The sequence below is a fragment of the Ananas comosus genome, linkage group 9 (assembly GCF_001540865.1).
Source record: "Ananas comosus cultivar F153 linkage group 9, ASM154086v1, whole genome shotgun sequence".
Taxonomy (NCBI): domain Eukaryota; kingdom Viridiplantae; phylum Streptophyta; class Magnoliopsida; order Poales; family Bromeliaceae; genus Ananas; species Ananas comosus.
Genome location: NC_033629.1, coordinates 1,526,796 through 1,548,214, shown reverse-complemented (window position 1 = coordinate 1,548,214; position 21,419 = coordinate 1,526,796). Strand labels below are relative to the sequence as shown.

The following is a 21,419-nucleotide window of genomic DNA, read 5'->3' as shown; positions in this document are numbered from 1 at the left end:
TGAAATGAATAATACATGTGCAGCAACAAAACTAGGTAACAGCAGTAGCAGCAGCATAGAAACATATCATTCTAGAGAGAGGATGAGAGAACATTACAGTCCTACGTGGCCCAATCAGATCTCAGCAAACCCTATCCAATAATCTGAACATCATCCAATCACCACATCCACACACTATCCACACAAAATCCACTCCCCCTCCACACATCAACAACACATACCACAACAATAACCCATACAACCCCTTAGACTCAAAGCCAACTTAGAGAGCAAGTGAGAAAGAGGAGAGAGAGGCAGAGAGAAGTTACAGAGAGAGAGATGGCCTCCACTGCTTGCTTCCTCCACCACCACGTGCCGTCTGCCGCCCACGCGCTGTTGCAGCGCGCAGGGCAGAGCGCCAGGCCGGCCCAGCTGGTCTGCAGAGCTCAGAAGCAGCAGGCGGGGGTTGAGGGCGAGAACGAGGCCGCAATCTCTCGCCGCCTCGCTCTCACCATCCTCCTCGGATCCGCCGCCCTCGGCACAAAGGTGTCGCCGGCCGATGCAGCCTACGGAGAAGCTGGTAATCTTAGTAATCTAACACTCTCAAATTATATATAAGTAGAACAAAGGAAAGCTCTCAGATACCAAAAGATCATAACCAGTATCATCCTCTAGTTAAAGCATTATATGTTCAAAAGAAGTTGCACAGAACAATTAAGGTAAAATAAAGAACAAGTAAAGAATAAAAGCTTTACATTTGCATGATCAACTGTTTTTACAGAGCTGAGTTAACAAGAAAGAGTAAGAAAAGGTGCAAATGTTTTTTTTTTTCTCAAAGGTCTCATCATTTATTTTCATTACAGTTTTTCCCCTTATCTCGTAAACTAAACAATTCTACAGATAACTTGAAGATAAATTGAGGTGAAATGCGAAGGAAAGAAAAAACACTAGAGCAAACAAAGTTTCTGATTTTCATACCCATCTAAAAACACTGAGCATATATTATCTGGGCGCAGCAAACGTCTTCGGGAAGCCGAAGACGAACACGGACTTCTTGCCGTACAATGGGGATGGGTTCAAGCTGTTGATCCCGTCGAAGTGGAACCCGAGCAAGGAGGTGGAGTACCCGGGACAGGTGCTGAGGTACGAGGACAACTTCGACACCACCAGCAATGTCGCCGTCATGGTTACCCCCACCGACAAGAAGTCCATTACCGACTACGGCTCCCCCGAGGAGTTCCTCTCAAAAGTAAACAATCACACTAACCCCCCACAAACCATTCCAAAGATTATTGTATTAGGATCGGTGTTTTGATAACAATGCTATACTAGTCAGGCTCAATGCTAAGATTAGTGATCTTCTTGGGCTGCAAATCTTTGTCATAAATTGTATAAACTTGACAAGTATGACTACTTCTAATGCAGGTTGATTACTTGCTAGGAAAACAAGCTTACTCTGGGAAAACAGATGCTGAGGTACATTGAAGATCATCAATTTACTGATCTCTATTAACTGTTTATCGCCATCGTTCGTGTTACGTAAATCTAAACCAATGAATTCCGATAGGGTGGATTCGACCCCGACGCGGTAGCAACAGCGAACATACTAGAAACCTCGACCCCGGTGGTGGGCGGGAAGCAATACTACTTCCTCTCGGTCCTGACAAGGACGGCCGACGGGGACGAGGGCGGGAAGCACCAGCTCATCACAGCAACGGTTTCTGATGGGAAGCTCTACATATGCAAAGCACAAGCCGGCGACAAGAGATGGTTCAAGGGAGCCAGGAAATTTGTCGAGAGCACGGCCAATTCCTTCAATGTCGCATGAGATTGACCAAAAAAAGAAAAGAAATAGAGAGGAGGTGAATGAAGAAGCCTCTCTGTTTGCAAATAAGCGAATTCAACAAGAGCTATTGAAAGTCTCTGGCATTAGACCTTGTAATTTGTTCAAACCTTAGAATTATATTCATTTTGTATCTCTTCTATGCTTATTTAACAATCCAAAAAAACAAAAGATAAACAAAAAAAGATCAATACCTTTGGATGTGGTGTGAAATATGCAAGAGAATTAAACATCATGTTATCAGTAATCCTAAGTGACTCTAACCCTGGAAAGGAACAAACCATTGAAATTTTATCTCTCACAAGGAAAAAATGCACAGGATTATTTAGATTTAAGCCATTTGCATCACTCAAATACAAAAATTTGTGAAATTAAACTGTGATCCTGACAAATTGAACAAATAGAACACTCTTTTAGCTAACGGAATTGCAAATTTGATTAACTATTGATGATGAATAGATATTGAACAATTAATTCCTTCGAATACCAATTCAATTAAGGAAAATAACTCAAACCAAAACAATTAAAAGGTCCTATTTATAAATGCCCTATAGTTGAGGGGATCTCCATGCTCTCTCTCTCTTTTCATTTTTTTTAAAAACCTTGTTATAGCTCGTTCGACTACAAATCGAAGCTATTATTGATATCATCATCATCAAATGAACATCATATAAAAAGCATACAAATCAAAGAGATCGAAAAAATATATATATAAAACGCCATGATCGACTCACCGCATTTGCTTCAGAACACGAAGAAGAAGAGCGAGCTACGTAAAAGGGATTGAATTCGCAGTAGTAATCGCGCAGAGGTAAGGGAAACGAAGTGTAGATGAAGCAGCTTCTCTCGTCGTCGTCGTTGGAGGAGAAGGAATGGGAGCGAGGAGACGAAGCTCTTCCATGGCGATTTGGTTCGATCGTGGAGACAGGGAATTACATTTTTTGTTTTTTGGGTTCACTTCAAAATTCAAATACCATCCCGTGGTTTCGCATATATCAAATTAATGTTTTGTAATTTTATTTTTATCTTTTCATCATTTTTTTTATTAATATACAAAAATTTTCGGATATGTTACTTTAAATTTAGGGAATATTTACTTTAGTATTTTTTAATTTTAATATTATTATTTATTTAACGAAAAAAAATTAGTAGAATCGATAACCGATAATCGATAATAAAAAAATAAAAATAAAAGCACAGGACATTAAATTGATACAGTTTAAATCATAAGATATTAAAGTAAAAAAATGTAAAATCACAAGGATGGTTTTTGAAATTTTTTCTTTTTTTCTCGTTTTGCGGACTCTTATGTAGTTGTTTATTAAGATAAATTAAATTAGGGGCAATTGCTTATGTCCTTAAAAAATTTTCGATTTTTTGATTTATTTTTCTTAAAAAGCTAATATTAAAATACCTTTTTTATATTTCCAGTTATTTTAAATAAACACCCACAGTTAAATTCTCTTATGAAGAGATTATATTATATGCAGTGAGAAAGTGCGTTAGATGTATCATGGCTATCTAGCTTTTAAATTTTTGATTTTGCTATATAATATTTTAATTTATTTAATATAAGTCAAGTATTGGCTTTTTAACTTTAAAATTTAAATCAGTAGTTTATTTTTTCAGATTTAATTAATATTTTTTTTTGTATTAATGCAACTATTATATGGAGAGTCATCAAACAAACTAAATCAAATAAATTAAAAAATTAAGCATTAAAATCAAAAATTTGAACGATTATATAGTAAAATTTAAATATTCTATACTTTATGTGAGTTTTTTTAAATATTTTCACCTTTTTTTTTGTTTTGCAAAATTAAACTAACGTAAACGACAAATCAACACAGATTTTGGATTTTATTTAATTTTGTTGAGAACATAGTCAAAATTTTAAATTTTAAAATTGAAAAATTGAAAATTGAAAATTGAAAATTATTTATTTATTTATTTTTTATTTGATCGTTTATGCTCTCTATATATAAACCGAGAAGCGTAACGGAGCACGGAGCATCGTTCTCCTTCGCACGGCGCTTCTTCGTGCGCTTTTATGTGCCCGAGAGCCTCCTCTCCCTCGCCCTCGCCACTCCCCCCTCTCTCTCCCTCTCTCTCCCCGCAACAACCAAACCCTAACCCTAAACCCGATCTCTCGTTCCCTCTCCTCCATGGCGTCGTACGCTTCTTCCGACAGCGACCGAGACGACGCCCTCGACGAGGACATGGAGGCTCTGCGCCGGGCGTGCATGCTCACCGGTGCCGACCCCGCCGACGCCCTCGGCGGCTCCGACTCCGACTCCGGGGGCGAGAGCAGCGACTCCGACGACCTCGGCCTCCTCCGCCGCCTCCAGGAGCGGTTCTCGGTGCCCTCCGCCGCGGCGGGGGCCTCGGAGTCGCTCCCCTTCGTCAAGCCCCTGAGCATCCTCCCGCAGTCGGATTCGGACGAGGAGGACGATTTCGAAACCCTACGCGCCATCCAGAGGCGGTTCTCTCACTATGAGAGTGGTGAGTGGTTGGGTGCTTTTGAATGTTTACTCGTGCTCTTGCTCTAGTAGGGGTTGGCCTATTCTTGTTAGTGTGATTCCAATGCTGAATAATGTGGAAAGCGTGATTTGTTATTAGAAACGGCGAATAAATTCAGATTATTCTGTCTTTTTTTTTTCTGTTAATTAAGACTAGAAATTTCACATATAACACCAAAATTCCACTCATATTATCATGCGGATTGGCGGAGTCAAAGCAGATGAAAATTGTATCAGTTATTCGGAATATTAGGCTTTGCGTGACTGAGTAGATTTGAAGGATTTAGTTAATCCTTTGAATGATTGAAAATCAGGCACTGTCAAAATTCATGGCGTACTACTGAATGATTAGTGAAGTTAGAAGGAACTTATTGTTATTTTTGGAAGCAGAACTGCTTTTCCTTACGTTTTGTGTTATGATCACATCAAGGCTCCTAGGGCACTTCCGACAACTCTCGACTTATTCTCTCAATTTAGGCTTTATCTTTGGTGTGGACTGAGGAGATTTATTAGGCCGAACTTTTCAGAGGATGTGCTCTATTTATGAGGTCTTCCCTTTTGTTCCATGAGAATTGAGATCTATGGAAAGTTGGAATATTGCTCGGCCTGTAGTTATCCAAGAAACATCCTTTAGAAGAGGACGAACAAGGAATATCTCCTCTAGATGAGCAAATTCATCTGTTAGGGTATGGGATCATCTTAGTTATTTATATGTTTTTGTAGTCTTTAGCATTGTACGCTTTAAAGCTAAAAGCAAATTATGGGCCTTTTATGAGCTGCTATGTACATTAACTTGCAGTTACCATGTTTACTGACTCGTAGGGGCGAAAATTTTTACCTTTATTTCTTTTTTCTTTTGATATTTTTTTGGTATAGTTAGTTGTCCCTTGGTACTTTCCTTCATTGATTGAAAAAGACGATTACTTTTACAGCTGCAGTTTTTTTTGTCCTCGGTTCGGAGATTTTAATTTTTGCTAGCATGATTTTTGTTATAATTTTTGCTAATTCTCAAAAAGTTGCTGTTCTAGATGCTCTACAACGAACGTCTGAAAGTTTTGTACAAGAAGCTGATGACTCGGGTTTGATGTCAAAGCAAGGCACCCCTGATATATTTCCTAAGGGTGGAAAACGAGGTGTTCTAAGTGAAGAGTATTCTGGCTCTACTGCGAAAGTGTCACACCATGGGGAGAATAAATCTCTCAACTTCAATGCAAGGACCCTTACACATTCCCAGTTTCCAAAGTCTGCACAAGCCTTGGTTGATGCCCTCAAGAAGAACAGGTCATGCCAGAAATTCATCAGGCGGAAGCTGATTGAAATTGAAGCAAAGATTGAAGAAAATAAGAAACTGAAAGATCGTGTTAAATGTCTTATGGATTTTCAGGTTGCCTGCAAAAAGACTGCGGGGCACATTTTGTGCCAGAAGAAGGATCCTCGTGTCAGGTTAATCTCAAATCAAAAACCAAGCAGTAGGCAACCTCAGAAGGTTTGTGGCTGTACTTCTATACTCTGTATCTGTTTGCTTTGTTGTTAGTAATGTTGAATGTTTTAAGTTGGAAGATTGTGCTGTGTAACATTGTGCTCTTTCTTCTGTGTTCATCCTTTAAAATTTATGCTTTATTGTGTATTTCTATTGCCAAACTGATGTCTATCTCAATTTTCAATTCAATGAATTTAGCTACTTGTTAATAGGAGATAAGAGAACACAGATCCTTGCACACCCATGTCTCATTGTTGGCTGGCTGTGTGGTTCTCGGTGGTTTTTTTTCATTACAGCTTGGTTTAATACTTAATGAAAATACATAGCGGCATGAATTAATATGCTTGGCTGGTTTGTGGCTGGTTTCAGAACACGTGCAGGAAATTACCTGTCCTATATTATGGCCCAGAAGAGAACTCTCAAGTTTCAAAATACAAACTGGTACAAGAGCGATTTCCCGTCTCACTTCGCAAACAACCATGGTCAAATACAGAAAGAGAGAAACTAGCTAAAGGAATCAAGCAACAATATCAAGAGATGTTGATGTGCAATCTGATGAATGCTGACAGGTACCTATCGCACTAATTTTGAAAGTGCAACTTATTCATTAAGTGCTTGTGTTCGATAGAATTTGATAGAATTATCATTGAATTACGCGTGGATTACAAATACATGGTGTTGTTTATTGCCAACTTATTTTACGATATGAAATAAATTTATTGAATTATCATTGAATTACGTGTGGATTACAAATACATGGTGTTGTTTATTGCCAACTTATTTTACGATATGAAATAAATTTATTGATAGGCCTGCTCACTATATCTCTCTTTTTTGTTAGCTCCTTTGCCTTCTGTTAGGCATCCAGATTGACTACAAAGTTTAAGTTGATATCCAAATTTTGTTCTTGGACTGGAAGTTGTGTGAGGAGCTGATTTACTCTTGAAAACACTAGTCATGCAGTGCAACTTTTCTTATGTGAAAATTCGTTACCGTAGCTTTTGTCTTGCAGTAACATTGAGGGTCTCCATGGTTCAGATATGATGCCTGCACTATGTAGCAGTGATCTTGAAGTCCCTCCTGAAAAGATTAGATCTTTCCTTCCATCAGTAAACTGGGACCGATTGGCCACTCTGTATTTACCGGACCGTTCTGGCGAGGAGTGTGAAGCAAGGTATGGGTCTGTGATGTTTACTACACGAAGCTCACTACTTGAGAGAGTAGCTTAAAATTTATTCCTACGTCCTGGTAATTTGGATGTTAGACAATACTTCATGAAACTGTTTATTTCACAAAGCACTAATTCTGGAATGCCCAAATGTCTAAGGCAGACTGCTAAGTTTCTCCCTCTGTTTACAATCTAGGTGGTTGAACTGTGAGGATCCGTTGATTAATCATAATCCTTGGACCATGATGGAGGATAAGAAGCTTTTATTTATTGTCCAAGAGGGAGGCGTTTATAACTGGATTAATATTTCAATTTCATTGGGAACACATAGAACTCCCTTTCAGTGCCTTGCACGTTACCAGCGAAGCCTTAATCCTCATATACTGAACAGGGATTGGACAGAAGAAGAAGATATTACTCTCTGTGCTGCTGTAGAAACTTTTGGTGATAATAATTGGCAGGCTGTAGCTTCTCATATGGATAGTCGTACAGGGCCTCAATGTTCTAACAGGTAAAAACGTCCTCTTGCTCATGAATTCTCATAACTAACCAGCAATTCACCTTAGATAATGTCAGTTCGGCAAAATTTAAGTTATTGAGTGTTGTTGAATAATGTTGGTACTCTAATTTTAGTTGTTATGACATGGTCCATAACCTTTTCAGAGAACAGTAAAAAATGAAAATAGAATTAGTACTATTGTCTTGCTAACCGCATTAATGTCCGCACCGTGGACTTTCATATTCATTTCAAATTTGTAGAACTATCTACAAACTTTTTAGCTGGTTATTATTATTTTATATATATATATATATATATATATATATATATATATATATATATATATATATATTACTAGTACTCTTTTTTTATTTGTAATTGTGATTTACTAGTTGTTTATGGACAATGGGTTAGTTTGCCATTTTAAGCTTCATATCTTCTGTTTGGGCAAGTTTAGCAGATATTTTACTTAGGGTTCTTTTTTGGTCGTCACCTAGCTTAGCATCTCTACTTCTTGATTTTATCTTTTTGTCTGGATGGTTGTCTTACCTACTTGTTTTAACCATTATCACATCTAATTTAGGTGGAGAAAAACCTTAAACCCTGATAGGAGAAAGGTGGGGAGGTGGTCTGTGGATGAGGACAAGCGCCTGAAAGTAGCAGTAATGCTTTTTGGGGCCAAAAACTGGAACAAAATTGCACAGTTTGCTCCTGGTCGGACTCAGGTTCAATGCAGGGAAAGGTAGGACATTGCTAGCTTGTATGGATAGTTGCTGTATTTGCAACATTGCAACCTAGTCACAGAACTTTCTTGTTAAATGCCTAGCACATCTGATACTGAAGAACTTTCCTACATATTGCACCTAAATCCTTAACTGTGTATGCTGATCAAATGTCTGCCAAGTTCATGCTCTGCATGCAACTAAGTTCTCTGAAATTATCATTATACCCCTTTTACTGTACCCCTTCACTTATTTGGTGCATGGGTAAAATGATCATTCTATAAGACAGTGTCATTTGCAGAGTATGTTACTTGTGTAAGACATGGGATGGCAAGTAGTGCAGATCGCAACTGCAAAATGTTGAAAAGTTTATAGGGATTGAAATGGTTTATTGAGAAGTTCATGGACTAAGTCACATTTAAGTCACATATCTACAGGACTATCAGTGCATTTTATCTGACAACAATCAAGCAATAGATATAATGGCAACACTAACTTGATGTATTCCTGCTACAGGTGGCTGAATTGTCTCGACCCATCTTTAAATCTGCAAGCATGGACAGCTGAAGAGGACTCGAAATTGTTGGAAGCAATAAATGAGCATGGTTATTGCTGGTCTAGGATTGCAGCCTGCATTCCTCCGCGTACCGATAGTCAGTGCAGGAGGTATGAAAGATATTTTTTTGTAATTGGCGGTGATCAATTGAATGACTAATTCCAAATTTGTTTCCTCAAATTTGAACCCAAATTTTGACTACATGCTCATTGTTTCAATTGTGACAATTGGGTCCTAAAGTCTTTTCTCTGTAAGCATTGAGTCCTTCATTTATGCTACAGTATTACAAGGACATCACATCAGCAACACATTAAATTTAAAAGTATGAAATTTAAAATGAAATCAAGCTTCAGCATTGGTGTTGAAGCTCTGAGAATGAAATTGAATCCAAGGACAAACATCGTCAATATCTGGGTGACTAAATTTGTACTTAAGCCTTAAATTTTATTCATAGGACAGTACTATAGCATTTTAAATGTTGGATATACAGGAGATGGAAGGTTCTGCTTCCTCACGAAGTGCCTTTACTCCAAGCTGCAAGGCAAATGAAAAGAACCGTACTCATATCTAATTTTGTCGATCGGGAGAGCGAGAGACCGACAATTGGTCCCAATGACTTTACTACCGTAATTAGTTCTAAAAGTGGTGAAACTGTTGAGAAGACATCGAGGTATTGTTACCCTGGATAAAATAGGATCTTTTCTTTTTTCTATCTCTATACTGTCTTTTCTAGTCCTCGTCTTTGATTATTTAAGTATTTGTTGTAATTTAGTTCTTTTTTGTTGTTTCATTTCATTTTTTAGTGATCAAACAAAGAAGATGAGAACCAAGTCTAAAAGATGTCGCAAGGAAAATTCAGCAGCAGATGGACTGATGGAATCTTCTGCTGGTACAGCTGAGGACGTCAGAGTTGAGAGGTCAACAAAAAGGTCATCCAGGTATTGTGAGCTAAGAGACTAAATAGCCTCTTTGTTGAAATTTGTTCTCTCACTTCAGGTGTGGCCTTAATATATCTTATTTTGCAGCAGTAGTCGCCAAAGGAAGTCCAGAGATAAATCCAGGAAAACAGATGAAGAAAATTTAACTACTGATGGCATAGCAAATCCTTCTGGTGATAATGTTCCTGCTAACATGCCTGGTTTGCATGGTGTGAATTCTTGTACTGCTGAGAAGATGGGCATTAAGCAGAAAAGGGAAACATCAAGGTAGTATGGACTATCCACTTTGTCATTGATGTGAATTTTGCTAAAGTCTATAATTTTATTTTATTTTATTTTTTGGTAGCAGCAACTCAAGAAAGAAGTCGAGAAATGAATCTGGTAAATCACCAGGAGACAATTTTACACCGCGTTCCATGGTAAATACTTCTGCTAATGTGGATTCTTCTGGCTTGTTGCTTTATAGTAATGGAAATTCCCATACTGATGAAAATGGGAACACTACAGGAGTAGAATGCCAACATTAAGGTACTATGGTATTCCAACTCTCTCTCTCTCTCTCTCTCTCTCTCTCTCGTGCACGCCCGAGAGCTTGCTCTGTGGGCGTGCACGTACAGCGCACGTGCGCGCTGGTTGACGTTGTTTCATCTATTTTGTTGTTCTATTTGCAGCGCTCAGCAATTAAACAAGTAAAAAGGAAAATCAGATCGATTCTCGGAATAACTTTCAAGGGTTGAAAACATGATAAATTCTGCTGAACGAGCTCCTGCACTGTTAACTGTACCCATTTTGTAAGCTTGGCTGTTGCTGAATGTGGAATCACATGAGGGCAAGGAAGAGATTTATTTGATACCGAATTATAGATAGTTGTGTTTGTGCTCTTAGCTATGGTAAGTAAAGCAGCTGATCTTTCTTTTTTTTTCTTTTGGAAACCTATTTGCTGTGTGTATGTTTGCATCTAAATTTTGGTGGTTTACTGACCAATGCAGCTGAAAATCAACATTACAAAGCTGAAGAAAATGAGAATATCTTGCAGGAATTGTTTCAAAACCGAAAAGATTCAACATTGCTGAAACTCCTTACAAAATTCCTTACAGTCAAATCGCACAAGAAAAAGAAAACCACAAGGTGTTCTGGACTAGGTTATTTAACTCTCTTGTTCGCATCGAAGATTATGGCCTTGACATCTGCTAACAAATTTTTTTGTTGGGCAATCTGATCCTCGACCGCACAGGGAAGATTCGAAAGCTCCGATTCAGAAGAAACCCACTTTGTTAGCTCGAGCATCGTTCACTTTTTTGGCCATATTTAGGTGGTTTTATTTGTTGCTGTGATGCCATTTGTTGTTACACAGGCTACTTAAAAGGGCATCATTAACTTTAATGTTGACAATTTTAGCGTGATGCTGTAGTCGGGAATGGTGTTTATCGCATGCAGTTTGAAGCAGCCTAAAGTGAGAAGAAAGTTCTGAGAAGAACCAAATGTTAAGAGTGAAGGCATCTAGTAAGCAGGATGAGTTCCCTCCTATTTAACCAATTGAGCAATTTCAACTGGTCTGCTGGAGCAATTTAGTAGCTTCTTATTATCATGTTGTGGCGATGTGTTTTTAACAGTTTGAAAGAGAAGGAAAAATGATATTTATGTATGAATCTAATTCATAATGATGGTTTTAGATTCATAAAATTGTGTCGTATGTCGGAAAGTTTCTGCATGTGTTTTCAACCTCTTCCTTGAAATGATCTCTCCTCTACTCAATCCTCCCATCGTTCCTGGGGAGGTGCGGCATAATTGAAACAGATATTATTGTGTCATAACATTTGTCTCGTGCTTGCGAACGGGCATTTAATTCCATTCGAGGTGTATAGATATAGATAACATATTTGTTGATTAGTTAATTCTGTACACGATCGTTGCTGATTTTTTGTTTTTCAAGTACTAAAACATGACACCTCATATAGTTTCGATCATACCGGCCGTTTCTTAGAGCAAGTGGCAAAAGGCTTGGTGGTTGGTACCCGAGACTCAAATTCGAATCTTAGTTGATACTCATTTTCAGTTAAGTTTATTTTTAAATAAAATAAATAAAGTGGATAGCATGCTACCTATTTCTTAAAAAAAAAAATGCTACCTATTTCTTAAAAAAAAGAAGAGGCTAAATTACAAAAAATTCTTTTGTCAAAATCCGTTTTTTCACTTTTTCTTCCTGTCATTTAAAATCCTACACTTTGCCCCCTTGTAAAATAAAAAATTTGCACTTCACCCCCCGCCGTTAGGGTTCCGTTACGGTTCCGTTATAATTTTTTTTTATGCCAAAAATGCCCCTCCGCCCCTCTTCCCTGTTGCTTCAACGGCTTCCAGGACGGCGCCCTCCCCGGCCTTGCCCTCCTCCATGAGCTCAACCTCAGCAACAACCACTTTGTCCACGCGTCATCCTCGACCTCCCCACCTTCCGCTACCTCGACCTCTGCTTCAACGTGTTCGAGGGTCCCATCCCCGCCGCCCTCTTCGACCCCCCCCTCGACGCCATCTTCCTCAACTCCAACCGCCTCCGCGGCCCCATCCCCGCCAACCTCGGCGACTCCCCGGCCTCCATCGTCGTCCTCGCCCACAACCAACTCGACGGCTGCATCCCGCCCTCCATCGCTTCAACCTCCTCCAGGGGCCCCTCCCGTCCTCCCTCTCCGGCGCCACCGACCTCCAGCAGCTCGACGGCGCACAACCACCTCACGGTCGCAGTCCCGAAGCCCGTCTGCGCGTTGCCTTCTTCCAGGTTGCTATGCCCTCTATGGAGTCCGCGGATGAGGAGAATGAGGGAAAAGACGAAAATGGCGATGGGCAAAATGATCATTTTGTCACACCGTACCCTCTTGTGCATATTTTTTATTTTACAAGGGGGCAAAGTGTAGAGTTTTAAATGACAGGAAGGAAAAATGAAAAAACGGATTTTGACATAGGAGTTTTCTATAATTTAGCCATATATATATATATATATATATATATATATATATATATATATATATATATATAGTTCCAATCGTGAAAAGTTTTTAAAAAAAAAAAGAAAAAAAGAAAGGAGAAAAATATCTAATCACCCTCGTTGTAGAAAATGACGACCATGTCCTTTATCCGTTAGGACGTTACCGGTCGATAATTCACATCAGCAAAAGAAAGAGTTTCGCACTCCGCACCACTCCATGATGAGGAGGTAGCAGGAGAGGTAGGCGCGCAAACCATGGCCCATGCAACCGTTCCGTTATCCGTGCCGAAGCATGTTCCGTCCGTCCGCCGGAATATTCCCTCCGCCCCCGCCCGTGGCCGGAGCACGGTGGCCTCCGTCGCCGACGCCGACTTCTTCGAGGCCGCCAAACAAACGGTTGTTGCATTGCCACAACAATTACAAAAAAAAACAAAAATCCAATGCTTCAGATACGTCGAAAATAGCCTACATATATATATATATATATAGTTCTGGGGATCTCCCATTTTGATGTTAGATATGTTTTGTGGTGCAGGTGGATAGATTCGTGAAGAGTGGGATGGTGGTCGGATTGGGCTCCGGTCGCGCGTCGAGCTTCGCCGTTCGGTATCTGGGGAGGTGTCTACAACAAGGAGCTCTGCGCGACGTCGTCGGAATACCCTCGTAAGCAATCTTCTTCTCTCTCACACACACACACACATACATACATACATACATACATAGATGTCACTCAATTTTCCGCAAAAACATTCTTGTTCCTTGTTATAGCATTTGGTTGGAAACTTTTGCTCGTTAGCTTTAACACTTTTGCTCGCGTGCATTGCGGAGACGTGATGAACTATGCCGCGTGGAGCGGTAGGAGAGATGGTGAAAGAGATTTAAGATGGATGCATAGCAGTTAAACCTCGATTTGATTTTTTTTTTTTTTTTTTTTTTTTTTTGNGGGGGGGGGGGGGGGTGTGGGGGATTGAGGAGATTTAGGATTGACTCTGGTGTTATGTTATCCGAAAGATAAGCCTCGAGGCTTGTTTGTAAGCGAAAATTTATGAAATTTGCTGAATCCAAAAAAAAAAAACAATTTTGTTTCTAAAAGTTAGTGATTTCACACAAGTAAGGTATTTACCTACCTCTTTTGAGATTCATGTGCAGGTCAGTTTTCAGTGCAAGTGAGGCAGCAAAAGCAGGAATTCCACTAAACCATTACCAAGAGAATCTTCAAGTGTGTGTTAGACCCTTTCTCTCACTACTGCAGTTGCTTCTTTTTCTTTTTTTTTTTTGAGTATCACATCTTAAATCTCGTTGACTTGTATCTATACAGATTGATTTTGCATTTAATGATGCCGATTTAATTGAAGAGGGAACACTAACTGCTCTCATCGGTCGACGAAAGCCGGAGGGTGGAGAGTCCCTTTTCATAGAAAAGGTAGATCAAACTCCTTTGAATTGTTCAGAGAAGAGGAAGAGATACACTGATAATTGCACTTTTGACTCTTCCTTTGGGCTTCTTTTCGCAGTCAATCGCAAAAGCAGCTAGTAAACTGGCCTTAATTGTTGCTGAGAAGCAGTACACCAGAGATGTGGATGGATCAATTCCAGTGTTAGTTAATTGTGTATGCTACTTTCTATTGTCGGTAGAACACAGAAGAATCTGAGTATCATGTAAAACATGAACAATCAAAAGGCGCACACACTTCTTTTCAGGGTAATTGGATGGAAACTGCTGAGGAAATAGATGACTTGTTCCTGGGAGATGCCGAGGTTTGCTTCTTTCTGTGTGTTCAATATAAGATATTAGCAGATTAAGTTTTCAGAGAGAAATGATTGTTTCAGAGCAAGACGCTTAGAGCTTTTGTCTTTCTAAGCCCATCACTTCATTTTGATGTTCTGAGTTTTAGTTTTATTGAAAATGAGCTTCTGGGTCGCAAAAGTAAAAAGCTCTAGTTTAAAAACTCATTCAAAAACTATTCAAGTAGAAGCTCCAGCTAGGCCAAAAAAATCTAAAAATGTAGTACCTGCTTATTGGAATCTTGCTGATGTTTATGTGGTTTAATATCTAATATTGAAGGTGTGGAGAAGGCCAACATCTGGACAAGCAGACCCAATGGGAGGTGATTTCCCTCTGGTTACAAGAGAAGGACATCATGTTCTTGATGTTATTTTCACTTCTCCCATACTTGATTTAGGTAAAAGTTCATTGTGGTTACACACTTCATTTGTAGAGAATTTAGCTCCTAACAATGAAATTAAAGTGCTCTATAGCCACCTTCGAAAGTTCCTCTTGAAATTTCTAATATGTTGGCATTCATGCGCGGCGCACGCTGATTGGTTCACGTGCACACCTTGCAGCACCGTCAGCTCATTAGCGACACTTTGGATGCTGCATAAGTATCCAGAATATTACTCACGAATAATGATTTTAAGCAAAGAGCATTTTTAGATTCTTTTCTTTAATCAAGCATCTTAACATTGTTAGAGTGCTGTCCAAATAGGAATTTGTTAATGCAAGTTAAAAATAACATTCTCTTTTTTATTCATTATATGGCCTATATTTTTTCTGATGTTTTGTTCTCTTCACAAAATACTTTGCTTTTTTTTTTTTGTTTATTTATATATAGGTAGAGGGATTTTTCTTTTTCTTTTTTTTTAATCTTTCTAATTAAAGATTCTTTATGTGCTTTCTGTTTTCTCATTTAGGCCAAGTAGCAGAAAGTCTGGATCAGATTGCTGGAGTTGTGGACCATGGAATCATATTTAGCGTAAATCCGTAAGTTTCTTTTCTATCTTCTCAACCTACATTACACATAAAAAAGGCACCATTAAATTAACGTGATAACCATTTTTATAAGATTAGGCATGAAGTTATACTTAAAAAAGAGTAAAAGAAATCACTCCTTTGTCTTTAGAAAGTTTATGCTATATATATCCTTTGATTTGATAAGCAGTAAAGAATCTCCTTTGAACATTTTTTAAGGGATAAGCAGTATGAATTCCTGTGTCTTGCAGATGCGTCGCCATCGTCGCATCGAAGAATGGGGTAGCAATCGTCGATAAGAAATCTTCGGTAATTTCCTAAGGATTGAAGTATCATCGTCGCATCGAGAGAAATGAGTTAAATGGTTTTTTCTGCAGTATTTGAGCTGTGATACCTCCAAAGAATTATCTTCAATTGGATGTGTTGATGCATTTAGTAATGGATGATCAATTTTCTTATGATGTTTGTTGATTTTTTTGGTCAGTAAACAAGCAAATACATGGGCTTGTTTTCTGTTATAATCCTACATGAGAACAATGGAAACATTTAATTCCATTTCAATGGAATTAAATGTATGGTGTTTTGTGTTCAAACCCACCAAATTAGATGTCTAAATTTCTTACCTTATTTCTGAATATCAAACTAGAGATTAACCATTTCCTTATGTTTGATTAATGAGAGAGTATAGTTCAGAAAAAAAGAAAACACACACAAGCCAAAATAATTTCAATGCCTACTCATTTTAGTAAAACCATTATCAGATTCCCTTTTCATGTAGAAAAAAAAAATTACATCAAACTGCTCCAATTAAAAGCACATTATCTTACCCATACATCAATATTGTATAAAGCATTAATAAATGGGCCACTCCCAAAAATGAATAAGAATTTCAACCACCTCCCGAACAACTAATAAGACTAATTTCTACTGCAAAAAGAGCTGCTTCACAAAACCATGGCGAGCGGCGGGCCGTAGCCGCTCCGATGCGATTTCTGCCATCTCCATGCGGTTTGAAGGCTCTCGAGGAGATCCGTTCGCTGCGCTGTCCAATTCAGTTCGCGCTTGATCTTAGTCGGATCGCTATAAACTTCGGCATAGTCGCCGGGCCGGCGTGGGAAGTAATCGACTTTAATGTCCACTCCAGTTGCCTTCTTGCATGCTTCCACAAACTCCTTCACTGACCTACCTGAGACACCCAAAAAGGAGGGGTGTTAAAAAAAAAAAAGAAGAGTATTAGCTAGTTCTTAAGAAATTTGATCTACATGATTAACTTAATTTGAAGTTTTTGCTGTAGGGTTTTTATTATACACAAGTATTATATACAAGAAGCATAATTATGAAATGAAGTACAAAGCAATTATCGATTGTTGGAATAATGAAATGCACATTAGGATGCGTAAATAACCTTTTCCTGTCCCAACATTGTATATGCCAACTTTGCCCGGCTCAGCTTTGTCGAGAGCTTTAACATGGGCATCGACAAGATCAGTGACATCGATGTAGTCTCTTATACAAGTCCCATCGGGCGTTTCGTAGTCAGTTCCTTTAACCTAAAGAGTCAAACATCAAAAAATTTCAGCTGTGAAATAAGTTGTTTTTCTTATCATCCCATATGGTACCAATCAGGTCACCGCGTAAGGCTCTAGGATAAAAATTTGAATAAAACTGAAGAAAAATTTCACTATAAGAGCATTCTTAGAAATCCTTATAATATTTAACTGGCCGAATGTGGCTCGAGGACTAGAAGTAGACTACCTTTAAACCTGGAATTATTCCTAAAGCTGCATCAAAGCATGCACCCGATATTCTCCCGTGCTCCCGTAATTCGGGTCGGGGAGCTTCACCAAACCTTCCTTCTGGGTCAGATCCAATGACATTGAAGTATCTGGGAAAATAACCCTAAAGTGAATATATATTCATTGATTAAACAACTTGCTTTTAAGCTAAATATGCAACAGTTTAGGGTATAGTAGCCCATATTTCTCTCCGAGCTCCAAACCTTAGAATCATCACAGCCATGTTCGACCTCGTGGAGAAGTCCAAAATGATGTCCTCTGCCATTTTCTTGGCCTTCCCATACGGGTTAATTGGAACCTGTGTTGGCACTCAGGAAATCAATATGAAGAGCCTTCAATTTTTACTCTACCTAAAATTTCTTTAAGAGGCATGTCGATGCCGAAATTATAGGATCAAATATACAACAAGAGTTCCTATGTGCAAAACCATTTAACAAGGAACCGAGATACTAAAGATCTTGATGATATTTTGGTATTAGAAGCTAACTTGAGGAGTTTCTTCAGTGATAGGCATCTTCTCGGGCTCCCCATAAGTTGCACATGTGCTAGAGTAGATTAGGGTTTTAACTCCATGTGCGGCCATAGCTTCTAGCACAACCAAAGTATTTGATGTGATATTATGATAGTACCTGTTGATCATTTAATACATTTTTTTAAACAAGTAGCAAAATGAAAGGGAAAAAAAAATCAACATTTCATTTTCAAAGTTAAAATGAAAAATTAAAAGCCATATATATTCATAGCTAAAACATTTAATAAAACATTTAACATGAGAATAATATTGGAAAGCGCCTGTTCCACCTAGGTAATAAAAGAGCTTATCTACTCGAACTAGCAACCAAGAGTTTGGGAAACAGAAAAAATCTAGATTTTCCGAAGCTGGAAGCTGAAATCAGCTTTTGGATCCTAAAAAATAAAAGCACCAATTTGGAGCTTCTGCTTTAGTTGCAGCGGGAAATTGTTGGAGCTATAATACTGAAACAAAGAAAAGTCAGTGCTCTTTCGACTAGCTCTACTCGAAAAGCACATCTGACGAAGTTTCAGCCAGGTCAAACAGTCAATTCTTTAATCCAGCACAAGTAGATAAGAAAGTTCGTAGTCTAGAATGTAAGTATTGGGACCCAAAGAAGGTTGAGTGACCCAAAAGAATTTCTAAATCAACTTTTGAATCAATATTGAGTGACCCAAAAGAAATCTTTTTTTTTTTTTTTCTCTTTTTTTGTTTCAAGTGGACCCAAAAGAAGAAATCAATTCCTATTATCTTTCATAAGATTTTAGAAGAGGATTTCAGAGAATAAAGTACCTGAGGGGTTCAAGGGTACTCTCACCCACATAAGCAACAGCTGCAAAGTGCATAACAGCATCAAAGGCATTTTCCGCGAAAATTCTGTTGACCTGAGCTCATGTCAAGAAATCCAACCAAAATAGGCAATAACTAAAATATCGAGAAATTGTATAGTATGAAAAGATCGTGTAGCTTGGATACAGTTTTCGCATCTCCTAAATCAGCATATATAAATTGAAGACGTCCAGGCTCTGGGAATAGATTCTGGAGAGCTTTGATCGCCCCTATATTTCCTCTTGAAAGATTATCCTGATGAATTTATGCAACAAAAAAAAAAAAAACTTTAAGGTCTTATAGGCGCTTACATTCAACAAGAAAAACTAAATCATGGTTGGTCTGGCTTTTGGAATAGGCTCTCATCTCCGAGAAGTACCACAAAAGCATTATGGCCCAATTTATAAGATGAGCTTTTAGTTCCCAAAAGCAAAAGTGCGAATTTGGAGCATATGCTTCTCTTGCAACAAGGAGCTATTTGCACAGTGCTTCTTCAAATGGCTCTACTTAAAAGCACTTATGCAGAAGTTCTTGCTACGTCAAAAAGCTGACGGGCCCTAACCTTTGACTTTTGAAGCATTTGACTTCAAGAAGAAACAACAATAATGCAAACTAATTTTGGAAAATTACCACTATAGTAACTCGATATGAATCCTTGAGAAGTCGAAGAGCAGCATGAGAACCTATATAGCCAGCACCTCCTGTTACTAAGACATGTGTTACCCCTGGTTCATGGATGGAGAACTAAAAGAAAAGCAAGAGAAAGTTAAAGTAACTACCCAAGGGCCTCATAAAAATTTAAAAAACAATAAATAACCACATATTTAGTTCATCTATCATCAAAAGTAATTCTAACAAAGCATAATATGTTGTACTATTGTTTGAGAAACAATGTAAAAAATGGACCGGTCAATTAATAAACTCAAAATATTGCTATCGATAGATGGACTTGCCAATCAAGAGTAAAGAAATATGTACAGTGAGTACAGGAAGATCATAATAAGTCATTCAAGGTTTCAAGCTTGAACCAAAAGTAAAACAAAACTTCAAATTAGCCACGTAATCATGACTAGAAAATGCTAGAAGAGATGGATTCGCATACATACTTCCTTTAAAAAAAAGTAGCTAATTACACAGAAAGAGTACGAAAGGCAAATTTAACATAAGCTACGGCTCTAACAATACAAATTAACAAAGAAAATTAGTATTAACTACAAAGGGACTGAATTTACCACACTTGGACTGCTATGACAAGGCGACTGAATCAGCATAACTATGCACATGGCAGTTAGGAATGTGCCCATGAGAATCTTACTGAGAAGCCGGGGCTTGCGTTTTGGATCTGAGAAATCCATTTCTGAGAGGAAAAAGAAAGGCGGAATCAACATAACCAGATAATATTGTAACTATAATGTTGAACTTTTTCAATCATATATAAGCATAATTATGTATGCATTTCTTTCATTATCGCTGTCTCATCAAAATTTAAGCCAACTATGCAAAAAATTCACAATTTCGCAATAACCTAAAAGAATAGGTTCAAAAAATTTGATTATGGAATTAAAGCGGAAAGTAACAAAAGCATGTCACTTTACACAAGATATCTATCATTAATCATCTTTCTTTCTTCTTCTTTTTTTTTGAAATTTCACAGTAAGACACAATTTTACTGAAGACAATGATCTGAATAAATCTACGACCGATCCGTTGCAGAATTAAAAGAACAAATTTGTAACAGGAATTAAACCAAACCTGAAAAGGACCAAGATCTGCTTGCCCTAGGCTGAGGTCTGTTTCGATTTGTGGGCAACATGGGAGAAAATTACTTTTAACCAAAAATTAAGAATTATGATGCAGAAAAGCCCTTTTCAACCAAAAGAGCTTCTCCGTGAAGCAAACGCTGAAACTTTCGCAGCAGCAGCACCTGCCCATGTCAACAAAGACCCAACAACAATTACTCCACCTAAATATAGCAATAACCAAAGAGACAAATTAAGCAATTAAGTACTCGAAATTGATGATTAGAGCATATTAAAAAAGAAAAGAACCCAAAATTTCAAAAAAAATGCAGGAAACTCATATAAATTAGAAACCAAACTAAATAGTAGAATCGTACTTAAACTATGAACAATGTTGTGCAGATCAAATAAGAAAAGAGAAATTATAGGTAGGTTTTACTCACAGAAGGCGAAAACAACCAACCTCTCTGCTCAAATCGATACTAGAAACCTACATAATTCGAGAATTGCCCTAAAAATTGAGCCTTGAGAATTGAATGAAGTTCCCGACTCGGTATCAGAAAAATCCCCACAAAATTCGATTTTTTACATGAAATCCAAGTCAGAAAAAGCGAAAAATCGCTCCTTTTGGTGCCCAAAAACACGCATTCAGCACAAGAAGCCTCAAAGCCAAAAAGGAAAGAGAGACAGATAGTGTGTGTGTGAACAAAAGAAACCAAACTCCCAACACACGTCAAAGAGAAAAGAGATCAAAATTGGCTACGAAAACCAAAAACCCATATCGAAAAAGCCATTAAAATCGCCAAAAATCGGTGGGAATTCGATGTCTCAGGAAGGGAAATTATACCTTGAAGAGAAAGAGAGAGAGAGAGAGAGAGAGAGAGAGGGGTCGACTAGTTCATGCTAACGCGTTTTGTCGAAAGATAAAAATAATAATATGATAGGTAAATTATTAAATAAGAAAATGGGTGACATTTATTGGTTAGGACCTCTGCTATCATGATATTTCAATGTGATAATTCTACTCTTTAACTTAAGGGAAAACTTAAAAAAAAAAAACCGTGGTTTCGCATTTTCTCACTTAGTACCCTGTAGTTTAAAGTGAAGTAATT

At 38.1% G+C, this 21,419-nt stretch overlaps 4 protein-coding genes across 13 annotated transcripts; 3 read left to right on the top strand and 1 right to left on the bottom strand.

Moving 5' to 3' along the window:
* LOC109715679 (oxygen-evolving enhancer protein 2, chloroplastic-like) lies at nucleotides 214-2,035 on the top strand. Its single transcript, XM_020240795.1, has 4 exons — nucleotides 214-559; nucleotides 996-1,228; nucleotides 1,405-1,455; nucleotides 1,547-2,035. The coding sequence occupies exons 1-4, from the start codon at nucleotides 319-321 to the stop codon at nucleotides 1,805-1,807; spliced, it is 786 nt and encodes a 261-aa protein (XP_020096384.1). The 5' UTR covers nucleotides 214-318; the 3' UTR covers nucleotides 1,808-2,035.
* On the top strand, nucleotides 3,818-11,555 carry LOC109715758 (myb-like protein L). 5 transcript variants are annotated; one of them, XM_020240905.1, is made up of 14 exons: nucleotides 3,818-4,324; nucleotides 5,370-5,827; nucleotides 6,191-6,390; nucleotides 6,834-6,995; nucleotides 7,186-7,500; nucleotides 8,072-8,230; nucleotides 8,727-8,876; nucleotides 9,257-9,436; nucleotides 9,570-9,704; nucleotides 9,792-9,971; nucleotides 10,054-10,085; nucleotides 10,171-10,232; nucleotides 10,376-10,594; nucleotides 10,694-11,555. In XM_020240905.1, the coding sequence occupies exons 1-12, from the start codon at nucleotides 3,988-3,990 to the stop codon at nucleotides 10,215-10,217; spliced, it is 2,355 nt and encodes a 784-aa protein (XP_020096494.1). In that variant the 5' UTR covers nucleotides 3,818-3,987; the 3' UTR covers nucleotides 10,218-10,232; nucleotides 10,376-10,594; nucleotides 10,694-11,555. The 5 variants fall into 5 exon arrangements, with proteins under 5 accessions (XP_020096494.1, XP_020096493.1, XP_020096491.1 ...); XM_020240904.1 differs by having other exon boundaries at nucleotides 10,051-10,085; XM_020240902.1 differs by having other exon boundaries at nucleotides 10,051-10,232; nucleotides 10,694-10,832; nucleotides 10,939-11,555.
* Nucleotides 12,864-16,048, top strand: LOC109715435 (probable ribose-5-phosphate isomerase 4, chloroplastic). 3 transcript variants are annotated; one of them, XM_020240419.1, is made up of 9 exons: nucleotides 12,864-13,077; nucleotides 13,217-13,344; nucleotides 13,831-13,900; nucleotides 14,000-14,104; nucleotides 14,196-14,291; nucleotides 14,383-14,439; nucleotides 14,747-14,864; nucleotides 15,376-15,437; nucleotides 15,685-16,048. In XM_020240419.1, the coding sequence occupies exons 1-9, from the start codon at nucleotides 12,937-12,939 to the stop codon at nucleotides 15,730-15,732; spliced, it is 825 nt and encodes a 274-aa protein (XP_020096008.1). In that variant the 5' UTR covers nucleotides 12,864-12,936; the 3' UTR covers nucleotides 15,733-16,048. The 3 variants fall into 3 exon arrangements, with proteins under 3 accessions (XP_020096008.1, XP_020096007.1, XP_020096009.1); XM_020240418.1 differs by having other exon boundaries at nucleotides 15,376-15,445; XM_020240420.1 differs by having other exon boundaries at nucleotides 12,952-13,077; nucleotides 13,171-13,344; nucleotides 15,376-15,445.
* LOC109715434 (probable UDP-arabinose 4-epimerase 1) lies at nucleotides 16,147-21,209 on the bottom strand. Of its 4 annotated transcripts, none has more exons than XM_020240415.1 (11): nucleotides 21,155-21,209; nucleotides 20,321-20,492; nucleotides 19,801-19,925; nucleotides 19,199-19,312; nucleotides 18,716-18,823; nucleotides 18,533-18,624; nucleotides 17,717-17,858; nucleotides 17,433-17,527; nucleotides 17,189-17,318; nucleotides 16,839-16,983; nucleotides 16,147-16,619 (listed from the first exon to the last, which is right to left on the bottom strand). In XM_020240415.1, exons 2-11 carry the CDS (start codon nucleotides 20,379-20,381, stop codon nucleotides 16,378-16,380), a joined length of 1,254 nt encoding a protein of 417 aa, XP_020096004.1. In that variant the 5' UTR covers nucleotides 20,382-20,492; nucleotides 21,155-21,209; the 3' UTR covers nucleotides 16,147-16,377. The 4 variants fall into 4 exon arrangements, with proteins under 4 accessions (XP_020096004.1, XP_020096005.1, XP_020096003.1 ...); XM_020240416.1 differs by lacking the exon at nucleotides 21,155-21,209 and adding an exon at nucleotides 20,751-21,106; XM_020240414.1 differs by lacking the exon at nucleotides 21,155-21,209 and adding an exon at nucleotides 20,771-21,106.

Bases quoted from the DNA above. Each gene is read 5' to 3' on its own strand.
- LOC109715679 (XM_020240795.1), top strand. From the start codon at position 319: ATGGCCTCCACTGCTTGCTTCCTCCACCACCACGTGCCGTCTGCCGCC. The intron at 560-995 runs GTAATCTTAGTA...ATCTGGGCGCAG, and splicing joins TGCAGCCTACGGAGAAGCTG to CAAACGTCTTCGGGAAGCCG. The intron at 1,229-1,404 runs GTAAACAATCAC...CTTCTAATGCAG, and splicing joins CCGAGGAGTTCCTCTCAAAA to GTTGATTACTTGCTAGGAAA.
- LOC109715758 (XM_020240902.1), top strand. From the start codon at position 3,988: ATGGCGTCGTACGCTTCTTCCGACAGCGACCGAGACGACGCCCTCGAC. The intron at 4,325-5,369 runs GTGAGTGGTTGG...TTGCTGTTCTAG, and splicing joins GTTCTCTCACTATGAGAGTG to ATGCTCTACAACGAACGTCT. The intron at 6,391-6,833 runs GTACCTATCGCA...TTTGTCTTGCAG, and splicing joins AATCTGATGAATGCTGACAG to TAACATTGAGGGTCTCCATG.
- LOC109715435 (XM_020240418.1), top strand. From the start codon at position 12,937: ATGGCCCATGCAACCGTTCCGTTATCCGTGCCGAAGCATGTTCCGTCC. The intron at 14,105-14,195 runs GTAGATCAAACT...TTCTTTTCGCAG, and splicing joins AGTCCCTTTTCATAGAAAAG to TCAATCGCAAAAGCAGCTAG. The intron at 14,440-14,746 runs GTTTGCTTCTTT...CTAATATTGAAG, and splicing joins TGTTCCTGGGAGATGCCGAG to GTGTGGAGAAGGCCAACATC.
- LOC109715434 (XM_020240415.1), bottom strand. From the start codon at position 20,381: ATGTTGCCCACAAATCGAAACAGACCTCAGCCTAGGGCAAGCAGATCT. The intron at 17,319-17,432 runs GTTTGGAGCTCG...TTATTTTCCCAG, and splicing joins ATGGCTGTGATGATTCTAAG to ATACTTCAATGTCATTGGAT. The intron at 16,984-17,188 runs GTAGTCTACTTC...TTGACTCTTTAG, and splicing joins GAATAATTCCAGGTTTAAAG to GTTAAAGGAACTGACTACGA.